This window comes from Equus przewalskii, chromosome 8 (genome assembly GCF_037783145.1).
Source record: "Equus przewalskii isolate Varuska chromosome 8, EquPr2, whole genome shotgun sequence".
Taxonomy (NCBI): domain Eukaryota; kingdom Metazoa; phylum Chordata; class Mammalia; order Perissodactyla; family Equidae; genus Equus; species Equus przewalskii.
The window spans coordinates 3197125-3218527 of record NC_091838.1 but is presented as its reverse complement, the minus strand read 5'-3'; the positions used below and the strand labels follow the sequence as shown (position 1 = coordinate 3218527).

General features: G+C 39.5%; 1 protein-coding gene across 2 annotated transcripts in view; it reads right to left on the bottom strand.

Annotated features, from left to right (window-relative positions):
* Positions 1–424: 424 nt before the first annotated feature.
* LOC103566708 (carbonic anhydrase 1) overlaps positions 425–21403 on the bottom strand; it is a 105282-nt gene continuing 84303 nt past the window's right edge. For both annotated transcript variants that reach the window (XM_070631383.1, XM_070631382.1), the window contains exons 2-8: positions 10062–10122; positions 9392–9589; positions 7248–7366; positions 4776–4871; positions 3864–3926; positions 1817–1972; positions 425–857 (exon numbers count right to left, since the gene is read on the bottom strand). In XM_070631383.1, coding sequence (XP_070487484.1) covers positions 741–857; positions 1817–1972; positions 3864–3926; positions 4776–4871; positions 7248–7366; positions 9392–9589; positions 10062–10098 — 786 coding nt within the window. In that variant the 5' untranslated portion in view covers positions 10099–10122 and the 3' untranslated portion in view covers positions 425–740. The remainder of the gene's footprint in view (positions 858–1816; positions 1973–3863; positions 3927–4775; positions 4872–7247; positions 7367–9391; positions 9590–10061; positions 10123–21403) is intronic.

The following is a 21403-nucleotide window of genomic DNA, read 5'->3' as shown; positions in this document are numbered from 1 at the left end:
ATCATTTTTATAAACCATTCACTGGTGACTTTTCTTCCAATTTTGAAAAACAGATTCTCTGTGCAAGCTAACTAGTTATAATAATGGGGGGAAAACCCATTGGCTTTGCTAATGGGGGGAGGAAAAATGGAAGCAATCACCAGAAGCATCATCTTCTGATATAAAGGATGTCATTTTTATCACAGAGAACACAAATGGCAGGAATGTTGGGCCAGTATAATAATATGAAATCCAATTGTTCTCTTTGCTCTGTATTTGTCTTCGAGTCAGCAAATGAATTTCATAATATTTCATCTCAAGCTGCTCTTAGTAATAAGCTACATTTGAGGCAAAATAATATTGTAAATAAGGCATTTAAGATATTGGAATGTAAAAGGGTAGAAACTTAATGTTTTTAGAAATAGAGTACAGAATAAACAACAAGAAAGGGATAAAATTATTTTATTGGTTCAACTAAAATGAATAAAATGGCAAGAGACACAAATCTCTAAGAAATTATTCAGCACACCTTAATTGCAATTATAAAGAACTCCACAAAATAAATTTGAAGTAAGCACAAGTTTTGCAAGCTTATAGATTGCTATTTGAGTTAAGCATTAAGAAAAAAATTAAAGTATTTTAGTTCTACAGATTAATTTGCAGGAATGCTGTCTTGCTAGTATTGAAATAGATTTGTTTATGGATTGTGTGGGAAGCAAGGCTGTGTTCTTCGAGGGAGGATGAGCTCCCTCCCGGGCCCCTCAGAAGAAAGCTCTCACAGTTCTGCCCTTCAGAGGCTGGGGCGGTCGGTTATTGTGCTGGATGGGGACAGCTTTACCCCCCTCAACATTCGACAGAAGACTGCGGAACTGCGCCAGCTGGGAGGAAGGATGAAATATTGAAAGAATCAAAAGTTATCAAAGTTACACAAAGCACTTTATTCCCAGTATAATTAATGCACTGGTCTTTGGAAAACTAAGTCGAGGGTTGCAATGCTTTCACCAATGGGAAGAGAGAAAGCCAAAATTCCTTCACATTTATTTCAACTAGGCATTTGGCTTAAATTATCAATGATCGACTGGACTAGAATACCAACTTTCTCACTTGCCAACTGGGAGAGCTTGCGTGAGTGACTTATCTGCTATGTGCCTGTTTCCATATAGCACCTACTTCATTATGTTGTTGTGAAGACTAGATAGGTTAATTCCTGCAAAGTTTTTAGAATAGTGCTTGGCATATAGCATGCACTAAGAGGTGTCAGTTAATCAGTAGGCTGCATGGCATGTCCTATAGCTTCGTTATGAGAACTGGCTGACAAATCATTTGCTAGCCTCCTAATAAAAGTAGTTGCTCAATGGTATTTGTTATTATCATTAATATAAACAATAATAAATGATATATTTTGTTGGCTATTTAAGAGCTTAAGCTTCAAAAAGGGAGCGAAAAACCTTTGTTGACTATGAAAGTACGCCAGTTGAGAACCACAATTTCTCAACGTCTTAGTAGACCTTTCAATGAAGGATTTTTCTTTGTTTCTGAAACTTTTAGGAAGACGTTGAACAAGGCTGAATTCTTCCTTATTTAGGTGAAAAGAATAGAGAGAGTTCTGAATCTCAGATATTTTTTTCTACAAAAAGTCAAAAAATGGTATTATAATACACTTTTCTTTTTGATTTTTCAATAGACCTATGCCAGAAATGAATCTCTTTTAGTTGGAAGGGAAAATGAACTCCTCAAATTCTAATTGAAATAATAATCCCCTCATTAATATTATGAATTGAAACGGCATTCCTGCTTTGCACTCCCAATTCCCACTCATTCATCTTTGACACTCTACCTGTTCTGAGCTGATACTGATGTTTTCCTTACAGACGATCCAGGTTACACTCTCATAAAGAGGAGGATGAGTCAAAGAGCCGGAGTAGGTCCAGTAATCCGGGGATGAAGGAAGGAGACTAGAAGGGTCAAAATTTTTGAATGGGGCTTTTTTGCCCTGAAAGAAAATGCAAAGTAATATATTATTATACCATGATATCAAATACTTATATCATATACATGTATGACATATATGCTACATAATCTTGGTGTGTGTGAATTTATATAATTTTTTTGGTATATATTAAGATTTTAGCTGAGAATTTAATCAATTTTCCTACTATATAGCATTTCATGACTGGTGTGTATGTGGATATAAACGATACAAGTAATACAACACTGAAAATGTGCTACACTGAAATTTTGACCAAGGAATCTTCCTTCTTCTTTGCTTGAAGATAAACAAAGTTTCAAAAATTTTTTTACAATCTATATTCTTTAAAAGATGTTTAATTTCCAGTATAAAGCATTTATTATTTCTCTAGAAATGATGCCAGATACTGTTCCAGTGGCAAAGATATTTATTGACAAGTGTATTGGTTATGTTTTAACCGTATTCTATTTATTTCTATTTTCTTTTCTGATTTGTCATTACTGGTGTATAAGAAATAAACTGGTGTTTATGTGTTAATATTTTATATAGTCAAATTTACTAGACTTGAATACTGATTCTGTTTTTTCAGCTGATTTTTTTACTTTCCAGGTGGATGTCAATGATTACATCATCTGCATTTGATGACAGATTTTTGTCTTTGTTTTTCTAATATTTATCCTGATATGTGCTCTTATTTCTTTCTTTATTTTATTGCATTGAATAGGACATTCATTGCAATGTTCAATTATAGTGGTCACAGTTGTATGCTGTCTTGTTCTTGATCAAAATGGAAATGCTTCAAATATTTCACTGCTAAGTTTGAGGTTTGATCCAAGTTTCAAGGTGATATTCTTTATAAAGTTCAATAAGTTTTCAGATAATTTTCTTTCTTTCTTTCTTTCTTTTTTATTAATAGTTCTATCAAGATCTTTTTTTTTTTTTGCTGGGAAAGATTTGCCGGAGCTAACATCGGTTACCAATCTTCCTATCATTTTTTTTTCCTCCCCAAATCCCCAGTGCAAAGTTGTAGGTCCTTCTAGTTCTCCTGTGTGAGCCACCATCACAGCATGGCAACTGACAGACGAGTGGTGAGGTTCCATGCTCAGGAACCAAACCTAGGTTGCCAAAGTGGAGCACACTGAACTTTAACCACTAGGCCATCATGGCTGGCTCTCTTTCTTTTTTTTTTTTATCCTCAGGAATTTGTGTTTAATTTTATCAAATGCTTTTTAAACATCTAACAAGTTGATGACATGGTTTTTAATCTTTAATTTGTTAATGAAATGAATTATATTAGGAGGTAGTCTAATATCAAACCATCCTTGCATTCCTGGGGTAAACTCTACTAATTCAGAAGCATTATTCTTTAAAAAGAAGCATTATGAGAAGCATTACTCATAAAAATATGATGTATGATTTAACTATTTACTATTAAAACAGTAATGCTAAGTTTAGATATATCAGAAAATACATCTTTTTTTTAGCTGACAGGTGGGAATTCTGGTTATCAAGCATTGCGTGTTAATGCTATCTCAAAAGAATATACTTAACTCCAGCATTTTGGAATTCTAAAGAAGTAAAGATATGTTTCTTCATGAAAAGAAAAAAAATTTACATTTTAGTTGGATATAGTTTTTTAAAGAAAGCTTGAATGGCTGTGTAACCTGTTTTTCTATAGGCTTCGTCCTGGTGAAATAAACAATAACGATGAAAAACAAAACAAAACAAAGCAAACCCCTGAGTCAGAGACCTTCCCAGAAGCAAGCACTAAGTAGCACCTCAATTTTCCAATTGGTAGCTTTTGCTCCAGCCCTCCTACTCCCCGCTTCAAATATTAATGATAATAATTAAATGATTTCCATAGTTCTGTGGATTCGTGTTCTCTGGTTTTGACTCACTTATTTAGTCTACTTACCTTAGTTTTAACTTCGTTCAGGGCATCAAGTACTTTCTGCAGTTTTGGGTTGGCCTCACCAACCTGGAAATTGAAAAGAAATAAAGTGTGAGATAAAAATTGTTATCAAACCAAACTCTAGCTAAAAAATTCTTTTCAATTAAAAACAGCAACTGAAGACAGGTAAAGTATTTTATCTCTGCTTTAGGAGAGCAAATTTGGCTAGGTGTATGTCTTCGTGGGGCTCTGTACTCTACAAATGGTTTTTGATGCGTAACCACAGATAAAGTGGCCAAATGTTCAAAGACGTACAATTCAAAATCCAGGAACTGAGTAAAACTGTGAAACAAAAACAAACTCTTCCTTTTGGTCTGCTCTATTAGTTACAATCAGTACAGCGTATGGCAGATTATAAGTGCTAAATAAGGATGCACCACAACTACTATAATTCTGAACGTTAGTCACACAAGTATACCCAATTTAATAATAATTTCCCTATGGAACTTTTCAGGGACTTTCCAATAGAAGATTGGAGCAACATCTACCATGTTAAAGATCCTCTGAACTTTCTTTATGGGACAAACTCCTTCTAATAATTCTTTCCTGATGAAACATTAAATTGATAAATTCCTGAACCTATTAGGTAGGAAGTTTAGAAGAAAGGGGACTTGGAAGCCCTTGGAAAATAGAAATCCCTCCCCACCTCCAATGCCTTCCCATTCAATTCCTCCCTGAAACTGAATTCTCTCTTCAAGAAGGAAAAGCGGAAATAAAACAAAGCCACAAATTATGGACAAGCTGTTTGTCTACCTGTAGGCATTAGGAGAAAGGGAACTTTTCAAAAAGAAAGACTCAAATATCTCTTTGCCTCCTTTCATCCTATTCTGAGGTCTGATTGGGAAGAGAGAGTGTTAGCCGAGCTCTGCAACTCACCTTCATCAAAACACCGAGAATGGCCAAGCCATCGGCCTGTGAGCTGGCTTCATCAAAGCTGGAGTACTTTGAAGAATTCCAGTGAACTAGGTGAAGCTAAAAGTGATAATGTGGCTAGTTAGTTCTGTATACCAGTGTGGGGACAAAAAGTAAGTTATGAGTTATCTTGTTGATATAGGAAGTTGTAGCTTGGCTTAGCTAGATGCAACTTATCCAGTGGATAGGAAGGGCTGTGTTCTCACTCATAAGAAGGATTGCAGATCCTGGAACCAGTAAGTAAAGTTTCTTTTCCCACAATATTGTCACATTACAATACTATTGTAATTGCATTACAATAAAATTGAATACAATATTATTCCTCTTTTAAAAAATCTCTCTTTGGTGTGAAAAGATCAAGAATTCTGACTAACTAGTTTTAGGACAAAAATTAAAAAAAATTTTCTCTCACATCAGGTGCGTCTTAGTAACTTTATGAGAAGGGGATCCTGGAGTATCTGGGAGTCTTAGCTAAGGGTTGATTCTCTTGAGCACATCCAGGCACCTCTCAGACCAACATCTCCAGCCTAACTCTCTGTGGAACTCAGATATATCAAGGCACGTACTCATGTTTTCTTGATTCCTTTGGATGGCACTACGTGGATGTCTAAGGGGTATCTCAAACTTAACATGGCCAAAATAGAACTCTTGATTTCCTCCTTGCCAAACCGGTTTCATTTTCCCTTCTTAGAAAAAGGTACCACCATCCACCTAATTGCTCAATCAAAAAGTACAACAGTTATCATTAATTCTTACTTCTCCCCACTTATCAACATCGTCTTTCAGCACGTCGCCTAGATTATACCTCTTCGCTTGGTTCACAACTTTGAATCTTTTCATTATCTGCGGATTTTCTCTGGAGTATCCTTCCTTTCAGAGGCAAACTTTTGTCTTGAATTAGAGCTGAACTGAAATGCTGCTCTTCCAAGAATCCTTTTCTGACCACTCAGTGTCGGGTGATCATCTTGTCACTCCTAGCACTTCTCTCTATTCCTCTTACCTGATGTGTGTGTGTGTGTGTCTGTCCCACCCCTCCCTTCCACCCTCCTACCCCTCACCCATGTTCAACTTTATGGCTAAGCATTTCTCATCTCTAGCATGGATTATTTTTATTTTTCTTAAATTAGATAAGAAGATCACTCATTTAGATTTTTTAGATACCACCAAATATCCCTCCCAAAAGAGAATATGAATTTAGTTTCCCAACTCATTGATTTTAGTCAACTTCAATTTTATGAGGGAGAAATGGAAAAAACACTTAATAGTTTCTGCAGCATTGAAAGTTATTAGCCAAGCTTTATAATGTAATGTAATGCAAGTTATATTTGTATATATTTCCCAATCCTCTATCAAAATTAAAAATTTATGTGCCCTGCAACCCAGCAATCCCTCTTGCAAAAATCTGCCCTACATAATTGTTTTCACTAGTGCATAAGATGTAAGTACAGACATATTTGTTGCATCACTTTTTGGTAAAATAAAAAAAACACCAAATGGAACAAAAAGCAGAAGGCGTTGTCATTGTCCATCAGGGGGGGCCAGTTAAATAAATTCTGATATATTCATATGATTGAAATGCTATACAGCCATTAAAAGAATGAAGTGGAATTAAATCTACTGACTTGGAAAAACGACCATGATAAATTGATAAGTGGGAAAAAAAAAAGCAAGTGGCAAAACTAAATGTATTACAAATTCATTTTATAAAAGTAAGATAAATAAATCAACTTGTATATATGGGTACATATGTATTATATATTCAAACATATAAAGAGCAAAAATCTCTCCCTTTGAATTTCCCTGTCCGTTTGTTGACAGTTTGATGAAAATATTCCCAACTTTTCTATGGATTTACAGACAAAATGTCTTGAAGTGGATCACAAACCTCCATATGAGGGCAAGTCAAAAGGCCGGAGGTTGGTGCCTGCAGCCAGGGAACCTCAGACCTCATCTAGGTTTACACTACTCTCGGTGACCGTTCCTGCGGTGAAACTTGCACTCTTAGTAGAGTCTTATTGAAATGTTCCAGCCTGGCCACACCTACACTACTGGTGTGTCCAAACTTGGACATTTAAATAAGAAGAGAGGGCTGGTGTGTTCCATGTGGGGTCAGAGGTTTAAAGGAGAGCAGCACCTCTCCTTGAGGCCAGCCTGACGTCAAGGTAACAGTTTTGAGGCATTCTGAAGGGGAAGATGATTCTTGGGCTCAGGAGCTCAGCTCCAAGTTCAGCTGCCCCTGTCACTTGAAAAATCTCCCTCTGTTGCCAAACATGGTGCCTCTGTGTCTGTGTCTGATTTTAATGGAGCCTGGGAGCTCCTTATGGAAACCAGAATGTTCATTCCTTGGAGCCATTGTAATGGTGTCTTCTGTGGTAAGGGAGCTGCTTCTGGGAGCGCTCTCAGGGTAATTCTCTCCCACTTACTAGCTTACGTTACCTCTGCAGAATATTTGACTCCATCCACGGTGTGCTCAGAACCATAGTCATCTGTGCTGCCCCAGTGAAAATGGAACTGGGAGAGCCTGTAGCTTCCAGGGAGAGGACCGTCTTTCAGCACTAGAAGAAAAAGGGAGCTGCTGTTAGCCTTAAGATCAGAAGCTCCAGTTTATCTTTGCATTTAGTATAAACCAACACTACATTGAGTTATTGTTGTTAGTGCCATCGAGTCGATTCTGAAACCTAGTGGTGCATGTCTGGCAGAGCAGAACCCTGCCTGGTCCTTTTGTGCCATCCTCTCACCCTCCAGGGCTCTATCAGACAATGCCCTGCTGCTATTCTTAGGGTTTGCATGGCCAATTTTTTTCGGAAGTGTGTGGCCAGATCCTTCTTCCTAGCCTGTCTTAGTTTGGAATCTCTGCTGAAACCTATCCAACGTGGGTGACCCTGCTGGTGTTTGAAATAGGGGTGGCATAGCTTTCAGAATCACAGCAACACACAGCCACCACAGTATGACAATCGACAGACAGGTAGTATGGTTAGACCCCTGACTGGGAAACAAAATAGGACCTCAGTGGTGAGAGCACAGAATCTTAACCACTAGAGCAAATTGGGTTGGGTAGAAATGAAAACAAACACTATTGCCAATGTTTTCATCTTGTTGGATTTTTTTCCACATCCACGATGATGATATTGATGGCATTCATGTGTATGGTGCACCTCCGACTGTGGCATTGAGTTATATACCATTCTCAGCATATGATCTGTAATTTTACCTTTTTCTGCTGCCAACAAAGCACATTGGAAGTTGAGTGAATTATATGATTACAGGGTTTTCCTTGAATCTGCTTTAGTTTGCAAGTTTGTTCATTCATTCTTTCAACAAAGACTATAGGCAGTAGGGATCAAGATCTTTAGTAATTTATTCTGAGTAACAAATTGCTCATCACATACTTTGTAACTGATTAAGACACAGCAGTGTATCTTGACAACTTGGTTGAGAATCCCTGGCCAGGGACCAAGAGAAAGTACCACTGGGACAGTGGAATCACTTTTTAAATTTTAACATTGAATGACCATGTCGTTTCAGAGAGTCTACCCAATCATATGATTAATTAAACATACATAATACCAGACCTAATCTAATATTATCCATGGATGGAGCCCCAAGGTGCCTAAAATTTCGGCTCAGAACCTTGTAGGAGAGTGCTAAAACAAGTTTGGCCCGTTAAATCAGTAGAGCTGTCTTAAGGAATTGTCATTTAGCAAATTATTTGATAAACATTTATGAAAATCTTACTATGTAGCACGACGTGTGCTAGACTCTAGGATACCAAGACAAGCCAGTCACTATGATCTAGTAGCGGAGAGGAAGATAGACACGTATATTTATGCACAGAATTTTTCCATGCAAGACTCACTTCCTTACTGGTACCCAAGCACTTCAAAATTATAAACCCATTTTTCTGGTCACAAAAAATAAACATATTCTTTTACCCGTTTCTCTTCCCCGTTGCGCTCCTACCCCTCATCCCAATTAGAAAAGTTTTGCCTTTTCAGTTTTTATATTCATTACAATGGTTCAGTAGACCTTTTTGGAAAAATACTGTTTATTCAGAGTGTGAAGTGAGCGTGAAGATACTGGAAACCATGAGACATGGGATGGTGTCACTGAGAAAAAGGACAGAAAAAAAGACAAAGCTGGGAGTTCCAAAAATCATCTTTACCACTTGGGAGTTTTCTAAAAGTCCAAGATTACAGATTACAGCAATGTGACACATGTGCACAAAGGACTGAGGATAAGTGTTTGTGCTTCTTTTGTGTGTGTATGTGTGTGTGAGGAAGACTGGCCCTGAGCTAACATCTGCTGCCCATCTTCCTCTTTTTTTTCCTCCTCAAAGCCCCAGTACATAGTTATAAGTCCTTCTGCTTCTTCTGTGTGGGATGCCACCATAGCATGTCTTGAGTGGTGTGTTGGTCCGTGCCCAGGATCCGAACCAGTGAACCTGGGCCACAGAAGTGGAGCAGGCGAACCCAACCCCTATGCCACCAGGCAACCCCAAGTGTTTGTGTTTCTTAAAGCCCCATTGTTTTAATTTCCCCAGTGGAGTCAAAGAAAAAACTCAGAAGGGTCTTTTGGCTTACCTGATCGGTTATCGCTGTCCTCGAATTTTACCTGGAAGGAGTGTCCCACGTTGACAATTTCTTTAGCTGTGGCTGGATCGTAGGAGACACTGAAAGGTTTTAGGGAAGTGTCATGTTTGGTTTCACTGGTTTTAATATCAATAGGAGACTGGTTATTTCCATTCGCGATGGGGTACAGGTTGACCCATTCTTCAGGACCTACCAGGACAAACATATGCACACAATCAAAACTTTATCAAATGCTTGATTCCAAGTTTTAGGAGCATAACTAACTGTTTGCTTATTAGATTAGGGTTTATTCAGGTATCTTGAGCGATATTCTGTTTACCTTAATGAAAATTCGATGTTTGAGAATGTCCCTTTTCCATGAGTCAAATACTCATAGTCTATGGGATCACACTATAAACATTTTATGATTAGCACTAGGTTTCTAATATATGTATATTAGATAGAGAAAGAGATCGAGAGGGAGAGAGAGAGGATACATTTTATAGACAACCATGCCCCCAAGAGCAAGTGCGAGAATTCATGCAAAGCTATTATAATTATTCCAGGCAGGCAACTCAAACCATTAACTATGACTGACGGTTACTTGCCATGCTCAATGCTTCTTTCATTGGAAAAGGAAAGAGGCTATCATTTTGATCTCCTTGAACAGAAGAACTCTTACCATTTGGGCTGTCGTATCCCCAGTCGTGACTTGCCATGATCTTCTACTTGGTTTCCTTTTTCTGAAAACAAAGATAAAGCCTGGAATAACTGCCTGCAAGTGAGCACGCAGTAGACAGCAGAAAGCACGACTTGGGGATTTTTATGGAAACTTCCCTGCCTTAAAAGGCCAATGTTTCATCATCTCTATCAGGAAGTATATATACATATGTATAAAAAAAGGTGCGGAAAAAAAAGCACACAAAGGTCAGGTCAATTCCAATTGTTTTATTTTCTTATATAGCAGAAGAGAAATATCATAATCTTAGGTCTTATAAAACCAAGCCCTGTTTCTCTCATGTTGATAGCGGATAGGGCAGAATATTACCAGATATGGTTCTTTGGATTTCCTGAATTAAAAATGACTGTGCACTTGAGATTTCCAGTCTGACCCGTGCTGGAGACTTAAGCAACAGTAGAAATGGTAATTTAGTAAGGAGAATAATTTGCGTGTTTTCAGGCTGATTGGAATTAGTTTCATGATACTAATTTAAAATTTGATAAAAGTACTAATCATTCGTAATTTAGGTTATTCATAATGGTACATTTCATAGACACCAAAGATGGGAATAAATTCCTTCATTTTAGAGCAATATTGGAATTTATAAATAGAGGTTTTATTAATATTAAAGTTAAATATGGTTCAATATTTATTTTACACATCAAATACAGGTCCATTGGAATAGAGGACTTTCTTTTGGACAGTTCTATACAATTTGTAAAATACTTTCACGTTGTTTTATTTCACCACCACCACACATAAAATCCTATAAAGTAAGAATTATCGTTTTGTGGTCGAGAGACGTTGAGACTTCACCGAAACTAGCAAGAAGCCGAGAAGCTGAGACCTCAGGCTCCAAGTCCAGTCGCGGCCTTCCCTGTACCTCCGCCGAATGCCACGCTGTGAAGTGAGTGATATCTTAATTCTCCTTCGATGCCCACAATTCTCTTAAGCCCAATTTAAGCCTGGATCAACGTACGAATAGCCACCGGGTGAGTGATGAGAAGATCCTCAGGACTTTTCAAGGAGGCAAAGAAAACTGATCAGGATATGTCAGACCCTGGGTAGGTCCACCTTTTCAAGGCTCTAAATGCGCTCAAAAGAAGTACAACCAGAAAAATAAGCTTCCTTGGTAATGCTTTTTCACGTAGTCATACCTCCTTTCACACTCTAGAATCATCTGAGCTGCCTGGGCTCCCAGAAGGAAGCGGGGATCAGGCACAATTCTTAGCATTGCTGACTGGAGACACATCGTTTGTCCCTTTTTGGTTAAAAATGGCCAACTGCCTCAGAGGCAGAGGGAACTACGGCCCCTGAGCAGAGTGGGAGGAGGCCCAAGCTTCCATTCCACGCTCTACAAGGCAGAGGGGACTATTACTCAAAAGGGAAGTTTTTTTTTTAAGGTACTATTATTGAGGGCCCAGTACATCTCAAACACTATGCTAAAGACTTTACAAGCATTAATTCATTTAATTCTCACAATAACCAAATTAGGCGTTAAAATCTATATTCTGCTTGAGAAGAAATTGAGGCTTTGCAGAGGTGAAGGCTCCTCCTCAGGGTTCTGAAGCTTGTACGCGGCTGCTTGCCTCCCACAGCCCAGGGTTTAAACCTAGACCTGTCTAACTCCAAGGCTGGTACTCTTTCTTAACCTCCGCTGTCCACAAATGCCCACTGCCCTCCTCTCAGATTCTGCTTTCTGGAGGATGGGATTAATTGATCCACTCTGGTCTGGCTCAAGATGACCGACATCCAGACTTGATGCTTGGGTTCCCTGCATTCCAGACTTACGGGCTCAGGTTGGCCAGAAGCTCCTGAAGGGAGAGGAGCAGGCTACTCTTTGCCGGATAATTTGCCTCCTAATACTTGATGCTTTGTTAAAAGTAACTTTAAATTGAACTTCTATGTTAATCAACATATTAAAAAAAAAAGACAACTCCCCTTTTCATCACGTGATTACGGCATGATTCATCACAGGACTGTGGTAACATCCATATAGCTGGTAATTCATTTCAAGTTTTAGGCATATAATTACCTTGAACTCTAAGCATTCTGACTCTCCATTCTGTTAAGTACCTAGGATGTGTCTGAGTACTACCACAAGCAGAAAGCTATATAGAGAAAAGATGTTGAATTTAATGAGCATCTAGAGTTGGGGTCCTAACTCCCCTCCCATTTACGTTTATCCCTCTTTTTCTGCTTACAAACATTGCCTCTTTCAGCTTCTGATCCACATAAAATCCAAGATGTCTCATTTTGCACTCACTTCTCTTTTACCCATAGTCTCCTCGCAGGACACTTCTCCAGGGCTGTCATCTTTGGACTGCTTTCACTTACCCAGGAGTTCAACCTACACAGCCTCTGCTCTTCTAAACTAACAGTTTATTCCCTAAGGCCATCAAATATGTAAGCACATGCTGAAGAAGCCTTTTTGTTTTTCCTGGAATATTCCATATAAATCCATATGTACTTGAAACTCAATCAGGGACAACCAGATCGATGGAAAAAAATCTATATTTTTTAAAAAGTAGTGCAAAAATACGTAAATTTTGATAGAGAATTGTTAATTGGTAACATTTGGAAATATCAAGTTATATGTCAATTACATCTCAATAAAACTGGGGGAAATAAAAAAATTTTAGCACTTTAAATAGAGATTTTTAAGTGTTGAAAAAAGTGATGTGCAGATTTAATTTTACTAATTACAGTGGCTTAATTTGCAAATTTAATGAAAATGGGCTGAGGGGAAAAAAGAAAGATTTCATTTACCTTATGAAATGGAATTTCAGAAGCCAAATATCCCTGAAAAAATTTTAAAGATAAAATGTTGATATTATCCTAAGGGGATCTACCCTTAAACCATATGCCACAATTTTATCTCTTGATCTTCCTTCACAATAAATAAATTTTCGTGGAACAAACAACAACAAAAAGAAGTATGAAGAGTCCTGGAAGATTTACTATTATTATTAAGGAGAACTACCTCAAAGTACACTCATGCTAAGAGCGTTGGGGTAGGCTCGAAAAGACTGTTTATTGAGTTCCATCTGTTGGGTCCTTTAAGATAATGACCTAATTCAATTTTCACACGAGTCCTAGGGGTTAGGTTATTCTCACTCTACTTTTAAAGAAGAATAACTAAGGCTCAGAGATTTCAAGAAGAACCAGGGTTTGAATCCATTTCTGGATACCTCCAAGCCCGTGAGTGCATTCTCTTCTCTGCTGCATCCCACCGCCATCTCTGACAGGTTGTCTATAAAACACTTGCTTTCAAGTTAGTTAACAGTGTGTTATACTTATTTATTCAGTAACATCAATTAACTTTGTTGAAGATGTTTTTAATGCCCTAAAATGGTTTTTCCAGAAAGCAGCGACATTTCCTCAATGTTTTACAAAATTTGAAAGGCGTGTCTACCCAGTTTTAAATTATATTTAAAAGGCTTAGCATTTCTTATTTGTACTTTTTCCTTCTAGTTTCTTAAATGGACATTTTCCTCTGATTCTTACCTTAACATTTTAAAATTAAAAACATGAACTTTTATGGAGGCAAATAAATTACGGTGAGGTTCAAATTTAAATTTGTAATTAAAAAATAGTTCTTTGGTATAGAAGGAACTAAAAGTGTGAAAGAGTGCTGTGCCCAGTTATTGTAGAGATCTGCTAAATGCCAATGGAAAGAAATTCCAAACTGCAAAAGCTGTTTTGCAATGCTTACACTTCTGCAAAGACAACTGGTTTTCCTGGGATCTGTATTTTCCCTAAGATAAGGAAATACACATGGTGAAAATCAAGTATCATTTTTAACTATTAAAATTGGCATGACTCGCCTTGCTCCCTAACTTCCCCTCCTCTGCAGAAGTGATATTCTTTACGGTGGCAAGATCAACCTTATTTCTAGCAGAGAAATGAGTCATGGAAAACGGTGACATTAGCCTGGACATTCGTGCAGTCAGACAACTGGAAATTCTAATGAATCAATTTAAATGGCAGGATGGTTTATCTGGATTTCACACCTATCATTTCCTGCAAATTGATTTTTCTCGTCACCTGTAGCAAGACGGCTTCCCAGCTTCATTCTTTCCAGTGGCTGTCTTTGTCTCCGTCCATACCAAGCTTGTTCCCATTTTGGGACCTTTGCACTTGCTGTGCCCTCTGTCTGGATTGCTCTGTACCCAGATCTTTGCACAGGCTCAAATATCACCTCCTCACAGATGACTTTCCTGATTCCTAAATCTAATATACATCCCCTCTTCCTGGTCATTCTATTTTATCATTCTGTCTTGTTTCTTTCCTAGTATTTGTTGCAACCTGAAATTATTTTGTTGGCATTCTGAAACTAATTTGCTTTCTTGCTTAAGGTCTATAACCGTCTCTATAACGACACTACCATAATGATAGGACCATTTTATTTTTTTAAACCACTATGTTCCACATGCCTGGAAAACAGTAGTGCTCAATAAATGCCTTAGAGAGAACAATTAAATGGTTATTTTTAGCCTTAACTATTGCATTTTTATGAAGACGCAGAAGGGCAGAACGCTCAGTATGGACTGCGCCTACCCAAATGCGCTGATCTGAGCCCAGGGGTGTGTGACACATTGATGTTCGGTCGTGTGAATGAGCTTTGCTGGAGATGAACTCATGTTTGTATTTGGAACGAAGGAAAAAGAGCCTTTCCCCTCTCTGATCTATTATTGGGAGGAATGAAGTGACCCGTCTGTGTCTGTCAGTCATTGCTGGGAGAGTGAGAACACTGGTCTTTGTAAGTGTCAAATTTTTTGACACTTCATAAGTGTCAAAACTTAACTCTTGAAATGTAATTTGAACTTTTGACACACAAATTTTAAAAAATCCATAACTCTTATGGCTTTTATTACTATAATGAAAGACTTTCTACCTTTTACTTCCTGCCTTTGAACATTTTATTTTTATTTTTGAAGGCAATTTTAAAATCTACTAATGAATATTTTTTATTAACAACCCAGTCATCTCCGCCTAGGTGAGTATTTTAATCCACAGCACAGAGGCATTCACAGTTTCTTACAATTTCATGCTTTTGAAAACGTTAAATTTTAAACATATCCAGTTGATTTTCATGCTTATTGAAATTACTGGTTGGAAAGATGTACTGAAAACACAGAAGATAGGTTTGTGAGCTTTTAAGCTAACGGTTAGGAATCTCTTCTACCAGATGGATGGGTAATCCGAGCCGTTAATTGTACCATCCATATATTTATTTTTAAAGTAACAAAAATACTATTTGTCTCTTATCTCCTATAACTGGTTGGTGGAACTGATGAGCCCTCTACAACAGGTGACTTTGTGAAGCAGTATTTTTCATCTGAAAAGAAAAGAACATGCATAACGCTTTGTAAACCATAAAATACAGCACAAATGTAAATGATCAACTTCAGCTTTAAAAAAAAAGTTTGATTTTAACTCTTAGGTAAATACATGATTAAATAAAATAAAATAGTTGGAGTGATTGCATGTGGCCTGAAATTCAAACAATTGCGTAACAGAACCCTGCTCGCGACAGAAAGCGTCACTGTGAAGCAAGATCAGCTCTCAGGTGTAGATACGAAGGGAGGTGAAGGTCAGACAGATCAATCGCTTTGTCAGAACATCTTTCATGCAAGCTTTTTTGGGGTCTGTCTACCTCAAAGTTATCTTAAAATTAGAAAAAAAGTTTCTACTGACTCTCTTAACAATTTTGTTAGATCTCAAACTCTTTTATCAAAGACTAGATTTCTAAAACACATTTGCAGTTAAATACATCCTTTCTTAACCTGGTGTTTCTTCATGAATGGTCTGTAGCTCCCCTGCCTCACATTCACATGTGTGTGAACTGAAATGCACGTGTGCAAGCTTCATCCAGTCCCCTACTTTTGTGAAATGAACCAAGTCATCTGGGTGGCTGACAAACACCTGGCCCTTTCTGGGAGCATTGGTAACCTTTTTAGCTGTACCTGGGGGCCATACGAATCTACCTCCACAATCTGCAAACCAAGATTCGAAACCAAAAGACGTGTTTCAATGAAAGCAAGTCTTTGACCAAACTCCGCAACTGTACGTTCATTACTAGCAAACAGGCACCAAATAGTCATGTGACGTCTCTGTGGTGTCAGGAAGGCCAGCTGCCAGTGAGGCTTGCCCACCAGCACCTTACAGGAAGGACACACTCCAAACAGGCTTCCATGCCATCAGGACTGGTGATCTCTGTTGTTGGGGCAGCCAGCTGGGTCCAGTGGGGCCTAGACATAACATTCTACAGCAAAGGCATTGAAGTGCTGGACTTGTCCACTCGTAGATCTTGTTCTTGCATGACCTATGAGTCCAGCAAATTTTTCCTAGTCAGCTATTAGTCTTTTTTTTTTTTTTTTTTTTTGCAGGGGAAGAATCACCCTAAGCTAACATCTGTTGCTAATGTTTCTCTTTTTTCTCATACCCTTCTTCCCCCTGCCAAAGCCTCAGTACACAGTTGTATATAGTTGTATGTTCTTCTGGTTCATCTCTGTGAGCCACCACCACAGCATGGCTACTGACAGACGACTGGTGTGGCTCCATAACCCAGGAACCAAACCCAGACTGCTGAAGCAGAGCATGCTAAACTTAACCACTAGGCCACTGGGGCTGGCTCGGTTACTACTCTTGATACCACTAATTTCATGAGTATAAAATTATTTCTAACATCCTTTATAGTGAATTACAAACTTTTCAGTGCTGATTTAGCTGCAAATATGCTAAGCAGCCACCTCTGAAGATGTTCGGTCCTGATTAGGATGCTATTGAGCATCCCTATTATGCAGTAGATTATGTGAACAAACACATTGTTTATACTGAAGAAGTGTATAAAATAACACCTGTTGGGAGGTTTGGGAACCTGTACTTTTAGCAAACATTTTCAGGTGATATTATAAAAATACATTTGGACACTTTTACAATCACTTCTTTAAGACCCTGAGAGTCACCTTCTTGACGTGCCTTCTCCTTAGGAAGAATTCTGAATTTTAGCTCCCACTGCAAGCAATACGTACTGTTTTACTGAATTAGTCTTTTTCCTGTAAAATTTCTTAAATCCTTTAATGAGTTTACTAGTACCTGGTTCCAGAGAAAAAATTCTTTTTCATTCACTTTTTGCGATGCCCTTTTCTCCATTGGGTCAACTTGCTACAGACAGAGGGGCGACTTGCTCTGCAGTGGGTTTTGAATTAAATGCTTAAGCCACATCCGTGATTAATTAAAGACAGCTACAATAACCAAATGCCTTTAGTAGTGGCAATATCCATTGCTACACACAGAAGGTTGTCATTTTAATTCACCCTTAACCGATCTTTGTCCTACTAGGTCTATCGAAGAAAAGCGTCAAGAGCACTATTTGAACCAGTAGTTTGCAGAATGACTTATTGTTCAAGGGCAGAAGAAGTACACTACACAGATCTTCTTTACTGATCATAAAAAAGTGAACACAGACCCCTAATGGGTATGAAGCAATATTCACAACGCTCCTTCAGTCTCTAAAGAGTTTCTTTTGCTTCACAGCTATTGTCAGGCGTCAGCATTAACTATAAAATTCTTTATCTGTCTACCCCCATTTCTCTGAGTACTGCTATTTCTTTATTGTGAACTGGGTTAACAGTAATACTCACCTTGAAGGTTTTTTTAATGAGGACTAGAGATAAAGGCACATAGCAGATACACAGTAAAAGATGACTATTATTTTTTACTGCGTATACTAATAATAACAGAAAACTGCATGGGCTGTGGTTAAAAGGGTGGGAGAGTTCAGTGCGGCCGGGAGTTGAGGAGGACACAGGGCTGTGTCAGAGCTTCCAAGACGTTGATTGATGAAGGATATTAACTAATCAGCCTTGAAACCATGGGGCGTAATCCTCCCTAGGGTTTTTTCCTAAGAAATGGGTAAGGAATAAATAGAATGATTACCGATGCTTTTCAAAAAAGAAATTCTTTCTTTTAGAGTAGCCCCACCGAATGGGGGTTCCTGCTCACTTTACTTTTACTCACATGATCTTATTTATGACTTTGAAGAAGTCTGTGAGCTGGTAGAACAAACACCAGGATCCCCATTTCAAAATAAAAAAAAGAGGCTTTCACGGATGAAGGAGTTAAGCCACTCATCCAAAGTCAGATGGAAGTGTTTGAATTAGAATGTCAAGTCCTCAAACTGTGTCAAGAGTTCTTTCCACTGCGACAAATTATAAAATCAATCTAACAATAGCTTGCCTTTCATCACTTTTACTTCGTTTTTACAAGAGTTCAGTGAGATAGTGAGCTATCTCCCAAAGCAGTCATTGAAGTTTCCATAAAGAAGACCCCATAATGTCGACACAGACAGGGCTTGGTTTCGTCCACGGGGGTCCGGGGTGTGACAGGAGCCATCATCTCCCGAATGAGTGGATGTTGTGGGCTTTTGCATCCCCACAGCCAGCCTGTCCAGGCTCAGGGAGCTGTCACATGCATCCTTCCTGAGGCTCTTTCAGTCCCCACCTTCCAACAGTTCTTCGGAGAAACTAAACCACACAAGATTTACACTCCCTGATCCCAGCGTAGCTGGTAAATGCATATTTCCACATTTCCATAAAAATCTACTTTATTTCTTCCAGTCCCAGGGGTGAAGGACCAGAGCACAGGACAGAACGAAACAGATCCTCCTCCTTTATATTTCTGGGGCTGGAAGAAAAAAGATAAATTTATATGAGACCCCCCCCACCCCAACAAGATTTCAGAAAAGATTCCTGTCTCCCTTATGCAAAAGATTACTTGTGCAATTAATTTAGCTGGTAGAGGCCATATGTCTTATTTTGAGTTCCTTTTTAAATTTTTTTCGAGTTGCTTCAGGCAAGTGGGAGGTGCCTGAATACATAGCTTACACCACGCTGATCTCTAAAGTGGGTTTAGCTATAAGTGAGTGAAGAATTGTAGAGACTCAAAGACCTCTGAGGGAGGGCAGCTCCTCCTTCAGCAATGACTCCCATAGAACAAGGGCACGGGGTCTGCTCCTGTGGTTTCTTAGGGCTCCTTTAGCTTCTGGAGTCGGAAAACTTTGCTTGGGCAGCAGTTCTCAATTGTGATGTGAAAGGCCGCAGGTTTCAGGACTCCAGGGTTGAGGGTAAAAAGGCGTTGACTGCGTTCCCTCCCACCTAGCTGATCTGGCCCTGTGGTGGAGTTCCTTAGGATGCAAGCCTTGGACAGTGCAACAACGGTCCTAAATCCTTTAAGACTGCCCCAGCCTCTGCCTTTAACTAGTTGGTGAAGTTCCACATAACCTCTGTGCAACTGCCTGAGGATTACAAAATGAGGGAATGACATGTTGGCCAGTGGCTTCGTTTTCCATCATCACCCGGGAGGCAGCCGGGACCAGTCTGGTGAGCAAGAACTCCAGGAAAAACACCTCCTCAGGTTCACGTGAATAATGCTGCTGGAATGGAAACCCACACCGTCCAAAGGAGTCCTGAAGGGCCTTCACGACTAAGAACCAAGCTCCAGTTAGAATGAAGCTTGGAGGATGGACTTTCTGGAACAAATAGGGCTGACTTTATGCAGTCCTTTGTTCTGGGGAAGATGAGTTCCTGGCAATGTGATCAGTTCCTCCTGTTGGTAATTCCTGCGGGGGCTACTAGCCAGGTTTACGTGTGACATTCTTACACTGTGGTCTTTTGTCACTCCTGTCCCAGGCTCTAAGAGTTCTCGTAGACCCCCCTGCAGGCTTGGACAGGGCTCTGCTGTGCTTGCTTGCAGCTGGCACCAGCTGTTGCTATACTTTCCTATCTTTATTTTGTTTTTTGGTTAAGATTGTGTTTCCCTCTGCTTCTGATACTACACACATAGTGCCAAGTTCTTTGCTGGCGAACACGATATTATTAGGAAAGGCCAGTGGCTTTTTCCATAGGAGCATTGACTTCAACATCAAGTTCCTTCTAGGCGTGGGGCTGACTGTGCCATTTATTTTGGTTAATATAATGTTTTTGAAAGAATCATTGTAACTTTAACTTTAAAATAAGTTTGAAATAAAACTTTGCTTAAGGGTTCGAGTTCTTACAACACCAAGTTGGAATGGTGAGGAGGGAAGGAATCATGTTTCAGCAGCAGCTAGACATAATACAATTTGAAGAAAAGAAAGAGCGTCTTTTATTAGAGCATATATTCGCAGCAATGTTCTGGCATAATGAAGATGCCTTCTGTATGAGATGGGTATGACATCCACTCAAAAAGCAGCCCAGTGGGGAGAGAAATGCCAACGATAATAGATGTGACCTTTCAGTGCCTCGGCCATTGGCATCGCGAGGAGGTAATCCTAGATCACCCATTTTTCCATCTGAATGCAGCTGAGACTGACGGGGCAGGTGTCCTGCCCCAAGCAACTGATTTATGATCTGCTTTCGGTCTCTTTCCTACTCGCCTCTTCCAAAATGAGCCTGAGAACTCAGCCCTTTTCACTACCTCTGCGGAGAACCTCGCAGTGAGGGCCTCATGGATGATTTGTTACTTGTAAGGCTGCTGTTGAACCAATGCAAAGATTGAAGATGGCGGGACGCACCTTAGAGATGTTTAGTACTGCTGTTAAACTCAGTATGGAAACGCAGCTACGGCTGAGGGCTTGTACTGCGGTATCTCGATGAGGCTAAATTGAGCACAGCTTAATCCCTTCATCATAATACGAACAAGGGACAAAACAAATGGTACCGTGGCAGTCGGGCGCTGCCTCAGGCGCCACAACTTCTGGTTGTTGGAATTAGCTATGGATTGATTTTGTAACTCGGAGTTACTCACACACTGCCATTGATGTCACTAGCCTGCCTCATTAAACATCAGGGCTGGGCTGGCCCCCAAATCATTCACCCCAACTCCAGGGATGGACGGGGAAAGTTTATTGGGATCTCAGTGACCCATGGCTTCTTAGGGGATAAAATTTGGGCTGATCAGCCCTGAAGGCGGGAGGGGAGAGAATCACATTTGGCTCCGCTACATGTTACTAGGAGCCCCTGAAGAATCCTGCCTCTTTCTCTTATTTGTTCTCAGCAGAAGGAGTGCTTACAACCAGGCCAGGGGGAATGTCATGATTCCATTCTGGAGTGGACCTGGGTGGTCCTGTCTTTTCTGGTGCCCAGCATGAATGGCAAACTTATACCCACGTACCTGCTTTCAGTCCTGTCCGGTGCCATCCGGAGCAGCTTTACTCTCTGGGCATCAGCCCTGGTCCTCCCACTGGACTCTGACCTTGCATTTGACTTGGGTTGGCCTTCCATCGCAGACACTGACTGCAGGCTGCCTCAGGGCTCGTG